Source organism: Salmo trutta, chromosome 3 (assembly GCF_901001165.1).
Source record: "Salmo trutta chromosome 3, fSalTru1.1, whole genome shotgun sequence".
NCBI lineage: Eukaryota > Metazoa > Chordata > Actinopteri > Salmoniformes > Salmonidae > Salmo > Salmo trutta.
In genome coordinates, this window is record NC_042959.1 from 52,000,806 (window position 1) to 52,018,279 (window position 17,474).

A 17,474-nucleotide genomic window follows, 5' to 3' on the forward strand; every position below is an offset into this window, starting at 1 on the left:
TACCTCTGTGATGAGTAAAGGTATCCGCATGCTTCCCAGACGAAACAGTTCGGGAAAGATTGTGCATACAGTGCATTCGGAAAGAATTCAGACCCTTTCACTTTTTCCACATTTTGTTACGCTACAACCTTATTCTCAAATTGATTGAATAAAAATGTGTCCTCATCAATCTACAACAATACCCCATAATGACAAAGTGAAGTTCGCAAATTTCTTAAAAATAATTAACAGAAATACCTTGTTTACATAAGTATTCAGACCCTTTGCTATGAGACTCGAAATTGAGCTCAGTTGCATCCTGTTTCCATTGATCATCCTTGAGATGTTTCTACAACTTGATTGAAGTCCACCTGTGGTAAATTAAATTGATTGGACGTGATTTGGAAAGGCACACACCTGTCTATATAAGGTCCCACAGTTGAGTTGAGTGCATGTCAGAGCAAAAACCAAGCCATGAGGTGGAAGGAATTGTCCGTAGAGCTCCGAGACAGGATTGTGTCAAGGCACAGATCTGGATCTGGGGAAGGGTACCAAAAAATGTATTTAGCATTGAAGGTCCCCAAGAACACAGTGGCCTCCATCATTCTTAAATGGAAGAAGTTTGGAACCACCAAGACTCTTCCTAGAGCTGGCCGCCTGGCCAAACTGAGCAATTGGTGGAGAAGGGCCTTTGTGAGGGAGGTGGCCAAGAACCCGATGGTTGGTCTGACAGAGCTCTAGAGTTCCTCTGTGGAGATGGGAGAACCTTCCAGAAGGACAACCATCTCTGCAGCACTCCACCAATCAGGCCTTTATGGTTGTAGCCAGATGGAAGCTACTCCTCAGTTTTCTTGTTTTTCAAGCGAAGGTCTTTTAAGGGAGTATGCGAGCACACTCATTTAGTTCGGCTAGGCACCAGCAGAACTGAAGCATGATGACGCCTTAAGTCAGGGTCTCACCCTCTGGATGAAAAATCATGTTGCTCAAGGTGACCTCTCTACCAACCCTCTAACTTACGGCTATACTGTAAGTGAGTGAAGAGCTGGAGACGACTAGAGAGAGAATGGTGTTTAGCCGCCCTGCCATTTATCATGGCTGCCATTTATCATGGAGTTCTCTCCAGACGCTCTCCCCCACCTCACATCCCCCTCCCAGTCTCCTTTAACGCTTCCCTAGCTCAGCATAGCCACATATTGCCCTCCCTCCTTTTCACTCTCTCAGCCAGAGCAATTAAACCATGCTCGCACTAAATCAAATCAATTCTCTCTGGCCCTGAGTCTCGGGGACTCCCTTAACTTTGCAGCTACGTGGTTTTACTGTTCCAATTTATTACTGAAGAATGTTTGACTAAAGACAATGGCAGTCGTTGCAGAGAGATGCTGTCTGGGTTTTTGAGCAGGTTTCAGAATGTGGGTGTAATTGACAAAGATGCTATGTTACCAATCCCAAGTATAGTCACCATTCCTAGTTTGAGTGTTAACTAAGAGATATAGAGAGATATCAAAGAGAGAGAGATAAACACAGGCACCGTAATGGATTGAGTCCAAATCATACTCCTACGATACTCCTTTGACAATGACCTCTTGTCATCCTCCTAATTCTGAAATATATTTATAAAGTTCCTCATCCTACGTTACATTGTCATCTCACCTCATACAGGACACATACTGTACATGTACATCCTCTAGTGGCATTCAGGGTTATTGCCAGGTCAGGTGATGTCTTCCTAGTAGCTTTGTGAGAGGCACAACCTCTATGTGTTTTTCTGCCTATCTTGACTGGCGTTGACCGATTTCCCCTGTCTCCGCTGATGGAAATTGATTTGTTGTGTTATGATTTCGTGCTACTTTTTGCCCTAGAGACTCTGGGCTCAATGTCTGTCTGCCATACTGAGGCTGAATTGTATGATACTGCCACACCAACAACAAACAGCTACACCGCAGACAAAAGTCTATACAAATGTCATTGAAACTCCACTGTCGATACTGAGCGTTTCTGATCTGTACTGGTATTAATATTGTTCTGACTCATTTAATAGGAACCGTTTTTCTCAGTTCACTAAGCCTGGAGTTTTTCTAATAAAGGGTGTTCTGTTCGTTCGTGTTTCCGCCACCGTGAGAGCCACTGGGTTTCCCTGTCACTTCGCATTTCCACACTGTCTTGGTTCAGTCACGATTGGTTCACTGAACACTCCTCAAAGTGTCATCTTAATGTAAAGGCAGGCCGGTCGGAGGGTTTGAAGCTCAACTCATCCTCAGCCTGAAATTGCACAAATCAACCGTCGGAAGATACGTATTCACAATGCAGAGCCATTGTGTTGCTCATTTGGAGTGCTGAGAAATGTTTTGAATTCAAGTTCATTGCAACAATATTTCCTAATATTTTTCCTAATTTCATAATTAATCAACATCTTCTTTTTTTTTTTTAAACAACAGAAAATCCGGTGTATCTATGTCAAACGGTTTTGTTATATTTCAGTCTTCTGTGACGTATATGAAGTGTAATATTGGGATGCAAAGAAGATCGGTTTGTGTGACCCTGATTTTGCCCACTACAGTAAAAGGTTAACCTGTTAAAAGCACATACAGAATATGTGGCGTTATAGTATAACCCGGTCAGGAATCACAAATGTGTAAGTGGAAAATGTTTAAGTCCCATGTGAGTTTGTACTTACTTTGTCCAAAGCTAATTCAGTATTCAGATCGAGTTGCGTTGAGAATAGCGACATCATTATTAATACACGGTAGAGATTATCCTTGCACGCTATTAAACAGTTACCAAACATTTGATCCAACTGTGATGTCAAAAGGAAGACAACAGATCAAGTTGAATGTCTATGTTAATGAATTGTGTGGGTTGAAATTGACTAGCGTTCAATGACACTAAGGAAACAATATATATATATAAACAAACCCGCCAATAGACTAGGACATTGTGGGGTGGTTTATCGTTTTGTAGACATTATAATGGGGGGGTGGGTAATCTAGTGGTTTGAATCCCCGAGCTGACTAGATGAAAAAATCTGTCGTTGTGCCTTGAGCAAGGCACTTAACCCTAATTGCTCCTGTAAATAGCTCTGGATAAGAGTCTGCTAAGTTATATAAAGTGTAGTACAATTACAGATTCTGTTGTAGCTTAGAGATTTTTTTCTGTATTGAAAAGGTATATAAAAGTTCAATCAATTATTGTTTTTCTATTGTTAGAATGGTGTGCATTTGTTGACCGTACCGTTCTTTGTGCCACCCAGGTGACATGGTGGACAAGGAGCTGTGTGGGGGAGCCTCTGCCCCTGAGCCCATCGCCTGTAATGTGCCTTGCCCTAAGGACTGTGTCCTCAGCGACTGGACCTCCTGGTCCTCCTGCTCCCAAACCTGTTCCAGCAAAACCATCGAGGGCAAGCAGCTGAGGACCCGCTCCATACTGGCCTACAACGCTGGCGAAGGTGACTATGAGACTATGTACTGTAGATGGTGTACCGTTCTGTACGGTCTGTGTTGTATATCTACTGGAGTGGTAATACACCATGTTAAGGGGGTCTTTCTCTTTGTATAGCTTTCAAGTCACACTGACCTTCAAAGTGTCTGTCCCTCTGTCTGTTGCTGTCTGTCCGTCTGTCCGTCTGTCCATCTGCCTGTTGCTGTCTGTCTGTCTGTCTGTCTGTCTGTCTGTCTGTCTGTCTGTTTGTCTGGCTGTCCGTCTGTCTGTTGCTGTATGTCTGTCTGTCTGTTGCTGTCTATCTGTCTGTTGCTGTCTATCTGTCTGTTGCTGTCTGTCTGTCTATTGCTGTCTGTCTGTCCGTCTGTCTGTCTGTTGCTGTCTGTCTGTCTGTCTGTCTGTCTGTCTGTCTGTCTGTCTGTCTGTATGTCTGTCGGTCACGCTGTCTGTTACTATCTGTTGCTGTCTGTCCCTCTGTCTGTTACTGTTGGTTACTGTCTGTCTGTCTGTCTCTCTGTATGTCGCTGTATGTTACTGTCTGTCTGTCTGTATGTTACTGTCACTGTCTGTCTATCACACTGTCTGTTACTGTCTGTATGTCTGTCTCTCTGTTTGTTACTGTATGTTACTGTCTGTCCCTCTGTCTGTTACTGCCTGTCTGTCTGTCTCTCTGTTTGTTACTGTATGTTACTGTCTGTCCCTATGTCTGTTACTGCCTGTCTGTCTGTCTCTCTGTTTTTTACTGTATGTTACTGTTTGTCCCTCTGTCTGTCTGTCTGTCTGTCTGTCTGTCTGTCTGTCTGTCTGTCTGTCTGTCTGTCTGTCTGTCTGTCTGTCTGTCTGTCTGTCTGTCTGTCTGTCTGTCTGTCTGTCTGTCTTTATTGTTTTCATTGAAACATTTGGCTAAAAGTTGATCTGCATGTTGTTTACCTCCCCACAGTAACTGCAATGGTAGTGGCATGGATCACAGTGATGGAGGGTAACACTTGTGATTGAAACTAGCTGTTAGCTACATTTAACCTTAGCGATATGTTGACACATGACAAAATAATAGGATTTCTATCAATGTTTATAGACTTTACTGTAGCTACAGTTGAAGTCGGAAGTTTACATACACTTAGGTTGGAGTCATTAAAACTTGTTTTTCAACCACTCCACACATTTCTTGTTAACAAACTATAGTTTTGGCAAGTCAGTTACGACATCTACTTTGTGCATGACACAAGTCATTTTAACAACAATTGTTTACAGACAGATTATTTCACTTATAATTCACTGTATCACAATTCCAGTGGGTCAGAAGTTTACATACACTAAATTGACTGTGCCTTTAAAAAGCTTGGAAAATTCCAGAAAATGATGTCATGGCTTCAGAAGCTTCTGATAGGCTAATTGACATCATTTGAGTCAATTGGAGGTGTACCTGTGGATGTATTTCAAGGCCTACCTTCAAACTCAGTGCCTTTTGGCTTGACATCATGGGAAAATCAAAAGAAATCAGCCAAGACCTCAGAAAAATAATTATAGACCTCCACAAGTCTGGTTCATCCTTGGGAGCAATTTCCAAATGCCTGAAGATATCACGTTCATCTGTACAAAAAATAGTACGCAAGTATAAAAACCATGGGACCACGTAGCCATCATACCGCTCAAGAAGGGCTCCTAGAGATGAACGTACTTTAGTGCGAAAAGTGCAAATCAATCGCAGAACAACAGCAAAGGACCTTGTGAAGATGCTGGAGGAAACAGGTACAAAAGTATCAATATCCACAGTAAAACGAGTCCTATATCGACATAACCTGATAGGCTGCTCAGCAAGGAAGAAGCCACTGCTCCAAAACCGCCATAAAAAAGCCAGACTACAGTTTGCAACTGCACATGGGGACAAAGATCGTACTTTTTGGAGAAATGTCCTCTGGTCTGATGAAACAAAAATAGAACTGTTTGGCCATAATGACCATCATTATGTTTGGAGGAAAAAGGGGGAGGCTTGTTAGCCGAAGAACACCATCCCAACCGTGAAGCACGGGGGTGGCAACATCATGTTGTGGGGGTGCATTGCTACAGGAGGGACTGGTGCACTTCATAAAATAGATGGCATCATGAGGAAGAAAAATGATGCAGATATATTGAAGCAACATCTCAAGACATCAGTCAAGAAGTTAAAGCTTGGTCGCAAATGGTTCTTCCAAATGGACAATGACCCCAAGCATACTTTCAAAGTTGTGGCAAAATGGCTTAAGGACAACAAAGTCAAGGTATTGGAGTGGCCATCACAAAGCCCTGACCTCAATTCTATAGAAAATTTGTGGGCAGAACTGAAAAAGCGTGTGCGAGCAAGGAGGCCTACAAACCTGACTCAGTTACACCAGCCAAAATTCTCCCAACTTATTGTTGGAAGCTTGTGGAAGGCTACCCAAAACGTTTGACCCAAGTTAAACAATTTAAAGGCAATGCTAGCAAATACTAATTGAGTGTTTGTAAACTTCTGGCCCACTGGGAATGTGATGAAAGATATAGAAGCTGAAATAAATCATTCTCTCTACTATTATTCTGACATTTCACATTCTTAAAATCAAGTGGTGATCCTAACTGACCTAAGACAGGGAATTTTTACTAGGATTAAATGTCAGGAATTGTGAAAAACTGAGTTTAAATATTTTTGGCTAATGTGTATGTAAACTTCCGACTTCAACTGTATACCTCGACAGCCTTTGGGCACCATAGCTTTGATTTAAAATCCTTGTAGCACTAGATGTAGTGAAATAAGTAGTTGCTTTTGGTTTTGTTGTTGTAAGTATAACTAATTCTTCAAATGTATTTACACATTCTCATATCTTGATTTGAGAATTTTAACATTCTATATCAATGTTTTCTAAAGGTCTTTCAAGGGTGCCAAAGTTTCCAAAGCTTTTTGGTACATTCTATTTTTATCTTTAAAAGTAGTAGTAGTAGTAGTAGTAGCAGCAGCAGCAGCAGCAGCAGCAGCAGCAGCAGCAGCAGCAGCAGCAGCAGCAGCAGTAGTAGTAGTAGTAGTAGTAGCAGTAGTAGTAGCAGTAGTAGTAGTAGTAGTAGCAGTAGTAGCAGCAGTAGTAGCAGCAGTAGTAGCAGCAGTAGTAGTAGTAGTAGTAGTAGTAGTAGTAGTAGTAGTAGTAGTAGCAGGTGATGAGTAGTAGATATCGTAAGCGTAGAGAGTTGGGTAGATGATTTAAAGGGACAAATCATTGTTGAAACAATAAAAAAGTGTACTCCCCGTCACTGTTTCAGTGAAACGCTGCAGGATGAGGCTGGAGAAATGTAACCACTCTAAAATGTATAGACAGAGCTATGGATGCAAGGATTGATTATCCATTATATCAAAATTATGGTTTTAAACCTGTTTTGAGGCTGTACAGTGTTTGTTTACATTTACTTTGTTTATAAACATTGGAGTAAAACAAGCTTAGAATTTAGGTTCTGATGGGGTACGACAGTTAAACTAAGTTTATTAGGCATTTTTTAAGTTATATTCTTCTAGTCGGTACATATCATTCATTTATAAGTCCAAAAATGGATACAGACACTGCATATTGGCCCTTTAAATTTTTTCTGATTGGTTTTCTTCCCCACCAATGTGGAAAGTCTTCACATCATTATGTATGCTACTTCAATACTTTTTTTTTGCCTTTTACTCTCGAAGAATACCTCCCAAAAGATAGATATTTTAGCAGGCAAGTGTGCCGTCTGTTAGGTGATCCCAAGCTCCAGCATGTCATAATCCGCATACTAAATGTAACCGCGCTAGCTCAGACACCCAATACATTATGGATGTCTTTCCGAGTACATTTTATGAATAAGTCAGAAAAGTGATGAAATTCATACCGCAAACATGAATGAACCCATATTCTATGAGCCGCATCCGTTGAGTAGCAGTAAAGCGATCCCACTTGTCACAATAAGACTGGACTGATGTTGCTTCACCATTCATAAATCATCCACTACAACTCCCTGTAGAATCGACGTAGACCTTTACCTCTGCCCAACCCAAACCACTTTTCTAGGTCAGTCTGGGCAACATCTGTGGCTTATTTGTCTGGTTAGTTTACGCTATTGGCAGATCCAGCAAACCGACATGGTTAGTCAGCAGAAAGGAAGGAGGAGGAGGTCTGCTCATTTGCCATCAGGTTTAGATTAGTCTGAGTTGGCATTCCACATAGACTGGCCTGTGAACAACACCACTGCTGCTCATTATGGAATAGGTTGGTTTTCATCTCAGGATGTTGCAGGTGTGGAGGACTTACAGTCCCACAATGCCCCTTCATCACTGCCCAAACCTGTAAGTGTCTGCAATTACTCTGAAGCACTAAGGGCTCTGAAGCAACCCACCTGCCTCCACTGAGCAGAGATGAGAGAGAGAGTGACTGACAGACAGAAGAGAGAGAGAGAGAGCGCATGAGAGAGAGCGAGAGAGAGATAGAGAGAGGTGAGGAAGGGACAGAGTGATGTTGGATGTGTTGGATGTTGTAAATCGAACAGAGGTGGAGAAGTGGGTTGGTAATCAGACTTGCAACTAGCAGTAGGAGGAGATGAATCGTCTGAGCCTCAAAGTGGGCTGGAGGATTAAAATACATTGTCAATCACCGGGGGAGGTCAAGCCTTTCAACACCATCATGGACTGTCACTATCAGTAATTGGCTAAATCTTTCAGACTTTGTTATGGCAGAATCTGTCATTATTTAATAAGGGCTTCGTGTATAAGCCAGAGCCTCCCTAACTGATGACATTGGGACTACCCTGTATATGTGTGTGGTGTTGTAGAGAATTTGAACGTATTGCTTTTTATATGTTGCACTGTCGTTGTGCACGATGCCGAACCTCTATCAAGTAACTCATCAGCTTGCCCTTTCTATGTGTGTGCATTTGTTTGTGCGTGTGCATGTGTGCGTGCATGTTCCTAGGTGGTGGCATGTGCCCCAACAGCAGTTCCCTGCAGGAGGTGCGTAACTGCAACGAGCATGCATGTACGGTGTACCACTGGCAGACTGGCCCCTGGGGCCCCTGTACTGAAGACCCCTCAGCCTCAGCCCTCAACACCACCACTGGCCCCAGGTCTGCTGCCGGCCCCAACACCAGTGGGCAGGGCCCCTGCTCCCAGGGCATGCAGACACGCAAGGTCATCTGTGTCCGGGTCAACGTGGGACAGGTGCCGCCCAAGAAGTAAGAACATTTAGGCCCTAGGTGTGTACGCGTGCTTGAGTGTGTGTGTCTGTGTGTGTGTGTGAGAGAGAGAGAGTTAGAAAGTTAGTTAGAAAGGTATGACAAGAAGTCATACAGTATGAAGAGCAGCTCTCAAGCCCTATCTCTACTCCACAGGCAAACCCAGATAAATAAATATATGTGCCGTCCCAAACAGGCTAATTAACCGTGTTCATTTAGGCCTGTGTAATTTCCCACTGATGATAATGACAGTAATTAAGTGGCTTTGATTCTTTGAGGCAATTAAATCACCACAAGACGAGAGATGCAGGATGTCTATGGTTTGCAATGCAGAACATACACCGCAGCCTCAAAATGCATCAATAAGTTTACTTTACAGTTAGCCTAAAGTTGTGCTCTTGCATGGGGTGCCGATTTGCTTTGCTAGGCTTATCTAGGTGGGATGTTATGTTTATTTAACGAATTAACTTGCTGTATTTAAGATCCAGAAATCTTAACCGTAAGTCTACGGTTTACGGATCTGCTATCCAAGGTCCTGAAGTAACTTTCACCTGGCAGGATAAAACCTCCCAGTCCAAGGTGCTGGGCCATTATAGGCTTTGCTATGGAGTCCATGTCCTTTTAAGGCCACTGTATTTTGCCTTTGTTATGAAATGACTTTCCTGCATGTTTTGCATTCTTTCAAGCCACTGTTGCTCTTAAAGAGGCTGCCCCCTGTCATGGTGGATTAGGTTAAGACCGCTAAAGCTGGCAAAGCTCCAAAAGTGCCTTCTCTCAGTGCTTTGTCTTTAAGTCCTTTGTTGTGAAGGGATAGTTCATTCTAAAATCAATATTTGTCAGTCATTGTAAGACTTCAAAAGTGGTCTTATGTCAGGGTGCGTCCATGTCCAATTGGTGCCAATCTTTTCCATTTGCTTGGGAGAGATGGTGTGGACTCATCTCGAAACTGAACCACTAAGCCCACCAGCTATCTAGCTTCAGTGTAGAGGTGGTTTCACCCTGCCTGCACTCAGTGCGCTGCATTGTGACTTGACATGGTCTCTAGTTGTTGTTTTTCCACCTGTGTCTTCTCTTCCCACCATCCTACTTGGCAGGTAGGTTTGATTGCTCCCCCGGGAACCCGGCGGAGCGAACAACACACGTCTGCCTCGCTGGTGTGTATGCAGATGTGCTCCAGCTCACTCACAGAGGGCTCAGAGCTATCTTCACACACCCCGAGGCAGTGAACCTCACACAGTGTCACCACACACACTGTCAAAGCCCAATAGAGAAGAGAGACTCTCGGAGACAAATATGTCACTCCCTCAGGCATACGCTTCTATCAGTCTATATACAGAGTACTGCAGTGGGATTTGGAACTAAAACATCTTGGTTTATTGATTGTGACAATTTGCATGGGGATTGACATTCGATACGTTTGTATGACCGCACTGACGCTTACTTGGACTGTCGGAAAAGGAGTTGGGATGAATAATTGTGATAGCGTTTGACAGTCGTAGTCAATTACGCGAATGTGTCCTAACGATGACTGTGTTTAGTCCCTGTGGATGACAGTGACAGATGGTCGAAAGCTGTCGAGACAGAGGCCAAAGAAACGTACGCAAAGCCGGAGCTGTTTTCTCCCCGAATATGAAACAAATGATGTTTTATTTGCTGTTGTACTTTTTAATACTGAATTTAATTAGTGCTTATCATTTTGTGCCAGGCTTTGTGTGCCTTTTGCAGGCTGTTAAAATGTTGTGGGTTGCAATGTTTCTTCGCTCTCTGTTCAACCACACAGTATGCTCGTTTTGAAGAATCTCTTGCCGAACAGATTATTGAAGCGATAATAGCAAATAGCAGAACAGTGACATTACCCTAGCAGACTCTCCTTAATGATGTGCTGTGGGACAGACTCAGAGTAAATGTTGTGTTTCTTGCCTCACTACAAATCATTACGTTTAAAGATCGTTAAGACTCGATAACACTAGCAGGGAATAACAAGTCGGCTAAAACCAGAGGATGCTTTAATTGGATAATCTAATGACTAGTCGAAAAGTCTGCGTACTTCAATAGGAGTGAAGACTGAGTTTTCTGTGGCGTCGGTTTTGTGTTCTGGCCATCAACATGGCCGGGTTTTGTTTTTTTCCAATGAGAATGTAATTACATTTTTAGCATCCAAATTCGCATAATACCTATCGTTACACCTGGCCTAAAATACAATTCAAAAGAGAACAGTAGGAATGTTTCTGTCTGCTGGAGCATTAGTCCAGCGTCAGTTCAGCGTTAGTTAAGCGTTAGTTATGCGAGGTAGGTAAGTGCTCGGGTCAACCACTCAATCTGGGTCATGTTGCTGTGTCTCGTATTTGACTGGGTTTCGTCTGGAACGTCGTTAAAGCTGAAAAGGAACAGTTGGGATGTTTCTGTCTGCTGGGAGGCATTCAGCGTTAGTTCTGTGAGGTGTAGTGAGGTGCTTAATGCTCAGCTCAATCTGGGTCATGTTGTTGTGTCTCATCGTTTATTGTTTTGCCTAGATGATTACTACCTGTAGGCTTCTCTTTTGAAGTCTTTCAAGTAGCTTGTCCTTAAACAGGTTGTTCCCATGACCGTTACACCTGTTGTTAATGCAGTTCATCTGTGTGAACTCTTTAAACCCAAAGAGGAAATAAGAAACTGATTTGATCCAAGCCTGACCCATATTTATCATCATCAGCAGCTCTCTGTTCTCCGTCCATGAGCACTGCTTTGGAGTGTCGAAACAGTGTACGAACGTGCCAGAGGATTTGTCTCACTAAAGAGGGATTTAGCTCTCTCTCTCTATTGGTATTAAACATAAATCTCTCCTCTCTTCGCATGGCTGCCTGCTGCATTATTACATTGTGCGTGTGAGGCACCCTATTTCTCCCTGACGACACGGTGCTAACAAGTGGAGCAACCGCAGAAGAAAGACAGTGCTCCTACTCCCAGTGTGTAAATCTGAGCCAGATGATCAGCGCTAGCTAGGCTGTCTATGCTATCTCAGCAACAGGATGAGGAAATAAAGCCGGAACGTCACTTAAAAAGCCCCAGGAGAGCCCATGTTCCGAAAAATCAGATTACTTGATGTCTTTTAGACCGACAATTTCCCCCCGTTTATCTTCATCCAGTGGCCATTCACTGGGGATCAGAGGTACTTATAACTAACGATAGGCTGAAGATTACATATAACCCTTTGTCCGTTAAATATGAAGACCAGCTCCAACCACAATCCCAGCGATCTAATGGATTATCGTCCAGTAATAGAATCAATTTAAAACGGGAAGGATTCTCATGGAGGGTCTTATCTATAGTGAACTGAATCTAGCCTGGAGGAATTAAATGCAGATTCTCCATTTAAGAGGAATGAATATTAACAAAGGCTGCCAAAGCCGTATACCGTAGGTAATGTTTACATTGCCCTACATTAAACATAAGATGATCTTCTCTTTCCTTATCTGTCAGTGGTACCATAGATTGACATGGACATAAAATATAGGACTTCTTAACAGACAGTTGCTTCCTGTGGTCCTAGTTTGTGCTTCAGAAAACACTGGATTTCTCTCTGTAAAAGCCAAGTGGTTTTACAACAACAAAAAAACAACATAGTAGGAAGCCAAGCAGGTTACCGTACTTTCTGAGAGGACTATCTTCTAAGCCAAGAATCTACCACTGTCCCTCGATAGCTCCATGGCTCTTGGCCAATCGGATGAGTCATTTGAATTCCTGCAGCCAAAGTGAGAAGCCTGCGTCTGTGTGTTACCAGCTATATGTTTGCATGTGTTACCAGTCGTGTGTGTATGTTTACCATGTAGATGTCCTGAGAGTCCTCGTCCAGGTACAGTGCGGCCCTGTCGAATGCCCTGTAAGAAGGACTGCATCCTCACCCCTTTCAGCGACTGGTCCCAGTGCTCTCCCACCTGTGATGCAGGTATGAAAGAAGAATTCAAGCTACTGTGCAAAGACATGCACACAAATAACAACCCTACAGATGTAGGATCTTCATTTGATCGCCCTGTTGCAGGAGAACGTACCTGCTATGTGGTGTATTTGAGGCTTAAAAAGGCTTCGAAAGTTTATAATTTCCACAGAAATTTCAGACTTCATTTTCCATTACGAAAAACATATCAACCCCTACAAAAAATGTCTATTAATTATAATTTACATAATAATAATTCACATTTTCTGTTGCTGCAGGATTATTTTCCTGCTGTAGCAAACTGGCTCAAATTAATATCATACATCTGTACCTGTTCATTGTAAGTCTCTTGGGAACTAAGAACTATGGACCAAAAATGCTCTCCTAAAAGGAATGTCTTGCTTATCCAACTGCTCGGATGAATATTATGCATGTCAGCTGTTATCATGAAGCATCATTTGGAGATCATTTATATTATAAACCAATGTAAAACTGGGACGAATAAGGAAACTGGCCCCAATTGGGTGATGCATGCAATGTAAATGACTCATTACAGTTTCCTTAAATTGTATTACTCTCGTTTCATTACGGATATTTCATTTGACAGATTGACATGTAGGATGACCTTAAGATGACCTAGTTTAGTGCAACCCAGAAAACATACTAGCCTGAGGCTACAAGTGACAGGGTGCCACGTTGTTGTTATTGTTGTTTTCATGCTGTAATAAAAAACGCCTTCAGACCAGGTCACCTTTGTCAGACAGCCCTGGCCACAGCTGGAGGACATTGTTGAATATATTACATTGATTTATGGGATGAAATCATCATCGTTCAGATTTTGATGACCTCTTTATTTGTCATGAGAGCATAAATCTTTGGCCCTCGCCACACACAGTCGCAGCCGTATATTTTGATAGAAGTGCTGATGTTCTCCTGCTGTATAGGATGACCCGCCACCTACCCACACTGGTTGAAACTAAAGGTCAGGGATACACAGAGCCTGTAATGCACTCATATAATATGATTCGCCAGTCCTGGACCATAAAACTACATCTTAATCAGTCTAGATCAGTGGTTCTCAAATCCTGGTCCTGGGGACCCAAAGGGGTGCACGTTTTTGTTTTTGCCCTAGTACGACACACCGGATTCAATTCATCCAAGCCGGATTATGAGTTGATTATTTTAATCAGGTGTGTAGTGCTAGGGCAAAAACAAAAATGTGCACCCATTTGGGTCCCCAGGACCAGGATTGAGAGCCACTGGTCTATAGTCAGAGCTCTGGCAGAACTTTATAGTTCTTAATTGTATTTATTCAACGGGTGTGTCTATTGGGAATACCGCTGATCGTGGAGAAAGCATCCATCTTGTTGATGTTGCTTCATCATTAGATTTGGACTTGACGACTATGTTGATTTTACTGCAACTATAAAGCAGTCAACATTCGCCCACTCTGCCCTGAATATGTCAGTTTGACATGGAATGTCTCAAAGTAATTTAAAAGGGAACAACGGCAAATTTCTGAAATTTGTCAAAGTACCTAAACCTGTCTGGCTCAGTGTTGGACTGTCTGTCACAGTGTACGCCTCTCTCAATCAGGGAGAGTGAAGTAGAGCTAGGGCTAGGTCACAAGGTTATGCGACCCTCCCCCTCACTGCAGCGCTAGATAGAACTTTGTGGAATAACGCAAATCTACAAAAATAATCTACGTTCTGTAATGACAGTGAAATTGCATATTTCGTTGGCAAGCCAGGGCCAAATTGCCTTCCTTGAGTGAACAAGAGAATGTGATGTGATTTAATCAAATGCAAAAGTATTTTTATATGTTTGCATCAAATACCATACTCTTTGAAAATTGGGTGTTGATTAGATATAGCAAAGGCTATGTGATGAATGATGATCACCGGCAATCAACAGCTGCTGTGTTGCTCTTCGGATTATCCCATATCATGGAATAGGCTACGTGAGTGAACGTTTAGAAAGACAAAGGCGGACACGTAATTATTTGATTTGGATGGATGGTAGACGGATATTTTCTTATCTAAAAGGTGGGGGAAAGTTTGCTACATTTCTCGAGCTCATAAAAGCTACCAGCTCTCACAGTCTCACATCAGAATTAGACATTTATCCATGTTTCTCAAGCGTCTGCTTGGTTTCCAAAGAAATGCATTGAGAGAGAGATATGAAATAGGCTACTACCAAGGTCTGATGATGCTTCTGACAATATAGTAAAAGGATGATGTCCTAATGTATTTACAAAACTGCCGGTGACAGTGTAGTGTTAATGAGGAGTTCCCTCGTGCATGTGTTGTTGCATGTGCAGTAAGTCCTGGGTAGATTTTTCCTCCCTGCTTGGCAGAGATCTTAGAAAAGGTAAGAATTGTGATCCCACGACCCAAATTTATCTCACAATCGAATGAGCTTCCCGAATAAAGCTTGTTCTCTGTGAAAGAACATAGATTCTTTTTTCATAGATCTGCGTTATTCCACTAAGTTCTATCTAGCGCCGCAGTGAGGGGGAAAGTCGCATAACCTTGTGAACTAGCCCTAGCTCTACTTCACTCTCCATGAGTGAGAGAGGCGTACACTGTGACAGACAGTCCAACACTGAGCCAGACAGGTTTTGGGACTGTGACACATTTCCGGTGTTTGAAAATCGAATTATAATATAGAATTAAAGTAACGCTCCATGTACTCCATTTGCTTTGGCAGCTGGTAACATTCAGAAGAAGAAGCAGTCAAGAAACCGCGTCATCCTCCAGCTGCCAGCCAACGGGGGCCAAGACTGTCCTGAGGTGCTGGAGGAGGAGAAAGACTGTGAGGCTCCTAAAGTCTGCCCTGGTTACAGGTACAGCACAGTACCAAGAGTACTGACAGTTATACAGTGCTTTCAGAATGTATTCACACCCCTTGACTTTTCCCATATTTTGTTGTTTTACAGCCTGAATTTTAAAATTGATTACATTTAGACTGTGCGTCACTGATCTACACACAATACCCCCTAATGTCAACGTGGAATTATGTTTTTAGACATTTTTACAAATTAATAAAAAATGAAAAGCTAAAATGTCTTGAGTCAATAAGTATTCAACCCCCTTGTTATGGCGAGCCTAAATAAGTTCAGTAGTAAAAACGTGCTTAACAAGTTACATAATAAGTTGCATGGACCCAGCAAGAAGACATTAACCGAAAACACAAGGTCAAATGTACACTGGAGTTGCTTACCAAGACAGCATGGAATGTTCCTTAGTGGCCAAGTTACAGTTTTGACTTAAATCGGCTAGAAAATCTATGGCAAGACTTGAACATTGCTGTCTAGCAATGATCAACAACCAACTTGACAGAGCTTGGATATTTTAAAAAGAATCATGTGCAAATATTGTACAATCCAGGTGTCCAAAGCTCTTAGAGACTTACCCAGAAAGACTCACATCTGTAATCGCTTCCTAAGGTCATTCTGACATGTATTGGGGTGTGAATACTTATGTCAATGAGATATTTCTGTCATTTCATTTTCAATAAATGTACAAAAATGTCTACAAATATGTTTTCACTTTGTCATTATGGGGTATTGTGTGCAGATGTGTGAGAGAAAAAAATGATTTACTCTATTCTGAATTCAGGATGTAACACAACAATATGGGAATAAGTCAAGGGGTATGAATACTTTCGGAAGTCACTGTACATGGATATGATTACACCAATGGTGATACTATTGCTACTATCGTTAGCAACTCTTACTCATAAAGTGTATTGGTATTATACACTAATTACCTCTACTGTCTGCTGTTAATGTTAATGTTGAATATGATGATTTTAATGATTATGTTGACATTGACTTGATGATCATAATCACGTTCAACATCACTATCATTATCACAATCATCATCATCACAATACTTCCTCTGTTGCAGGTGGAAGTCACACAAATGGAGAAGGTGTCAATTGGTGCCATGGTACATCAGGGAGGACAGCCCAGGGGCTCAGGAGACATGTGGACCAGGTCTTCAAACAAGAGGTGAAAGGACATCCTTTAACCGTCTCTTTTTTTCCTTCACAAATCCCCTTCTATTACTTTCTCTTCTATCCAATTTAAACATCCACAATGAAAATGACATTCTTTGTGGCCTCTGAATCTCAGCCAGGAGAAAACAGATGGATTTGGCAAGGTTAGGGGAGGCAAATTGTGCTTCTTAAGCCACTTGTCAAATTCCCCTCTTTAGACGAAGACGTGAACTGGGGTTGACACTCCCCACAGCACTGAGGACCCCGTTTGTCACCCCTCAGTGAATTTAGGATGTCAATGTGTTCATGACTAGGCATCCACATTGCTTGAGACAGTTGGTGTTTCTTAGTACCCAGGTACCTTAGGCTCTTTTCATGCAGGTTTAATCACAGCTCCATTTGGGAGAACTGCTACATTCCCCCTCTGGCTAACTACAACCTGTAAATATGTTTCAATTGTAAGCAAACACCATACGACAGCATATCGAAGCATACTTTTTATCTGCGTACAGGAACGGCTCGCCTACTGTAGATAAAAGAAGCTGTACTACAAAGAATTGTAAAAGTGTTTTTTTTTCAGGTCACATAATAATTCCATTGTTGTATAGCTTCAATGGAGAACTATTATCAGTGGCAATGTTGTGCTAATGTGCATAAATGGAAAGAGACACGTTACAATTTCCTTTTCTTGATACAAATGATCTGACATCCACAATCCTCCTGTAGTGTTGGGCTGACTCTCATAGCCTGTGATAGTAGACATTAACATTCCCTGGGCTCTAAAGAATCCAGGTCACTGTTTGTCATTCTCTGAGACATGCTGAGACATAGTGCCTCTTTACCCCAGGGGCGTCTCACAGCTTATCACAGCGTCTCACTGCTGTGTACCTGGAGGGACCTGGAACACTCCTGACCGCCAGTCACACTCACTGTCAACACACATGCCACC

At 42.3% G+C, this 17,474-nt stretch overlaps 1 protein-coding gene across 2 annotated transcripts in view; it reads left to right on the forward strand.

The window, feature by feature from the left end:
* The window catches only part of LOC115177928 (thrombospondin type-1 domain-containing protein 7A), a 98,294-nt gene that overhangs the window by 56,082 nt on the left and 24,738 nt on the right, over window positions 1-17,474 (forward strand). For both annotated transcript variants that reach the window (XM_029738925.1, XM_029738933.1), the window contains exons 8-12: window positions 3,227-3,421; window positions 8,352-8,610; window positions 12,420-12,535; window positions 15,233-15,368; window positions 16,435-16,538. In XM_029738925.1, coding sequence (XP_029594785.1) covers window positions 3,227-3,421; window positions 8,352-8,610; window positions 12,420-12,535; window positions 15,233-15,368; window positions 16,435-16,538 — 810 coding nt within the window. The remainder of the gene's footprint in view (window positions 1-3,226; window positions 3,422-8,351; window positions 8,611-12,419; window positions 12,536-15,232; window positions 15,369-16,434; window positions 16,539-17,474) is intronic.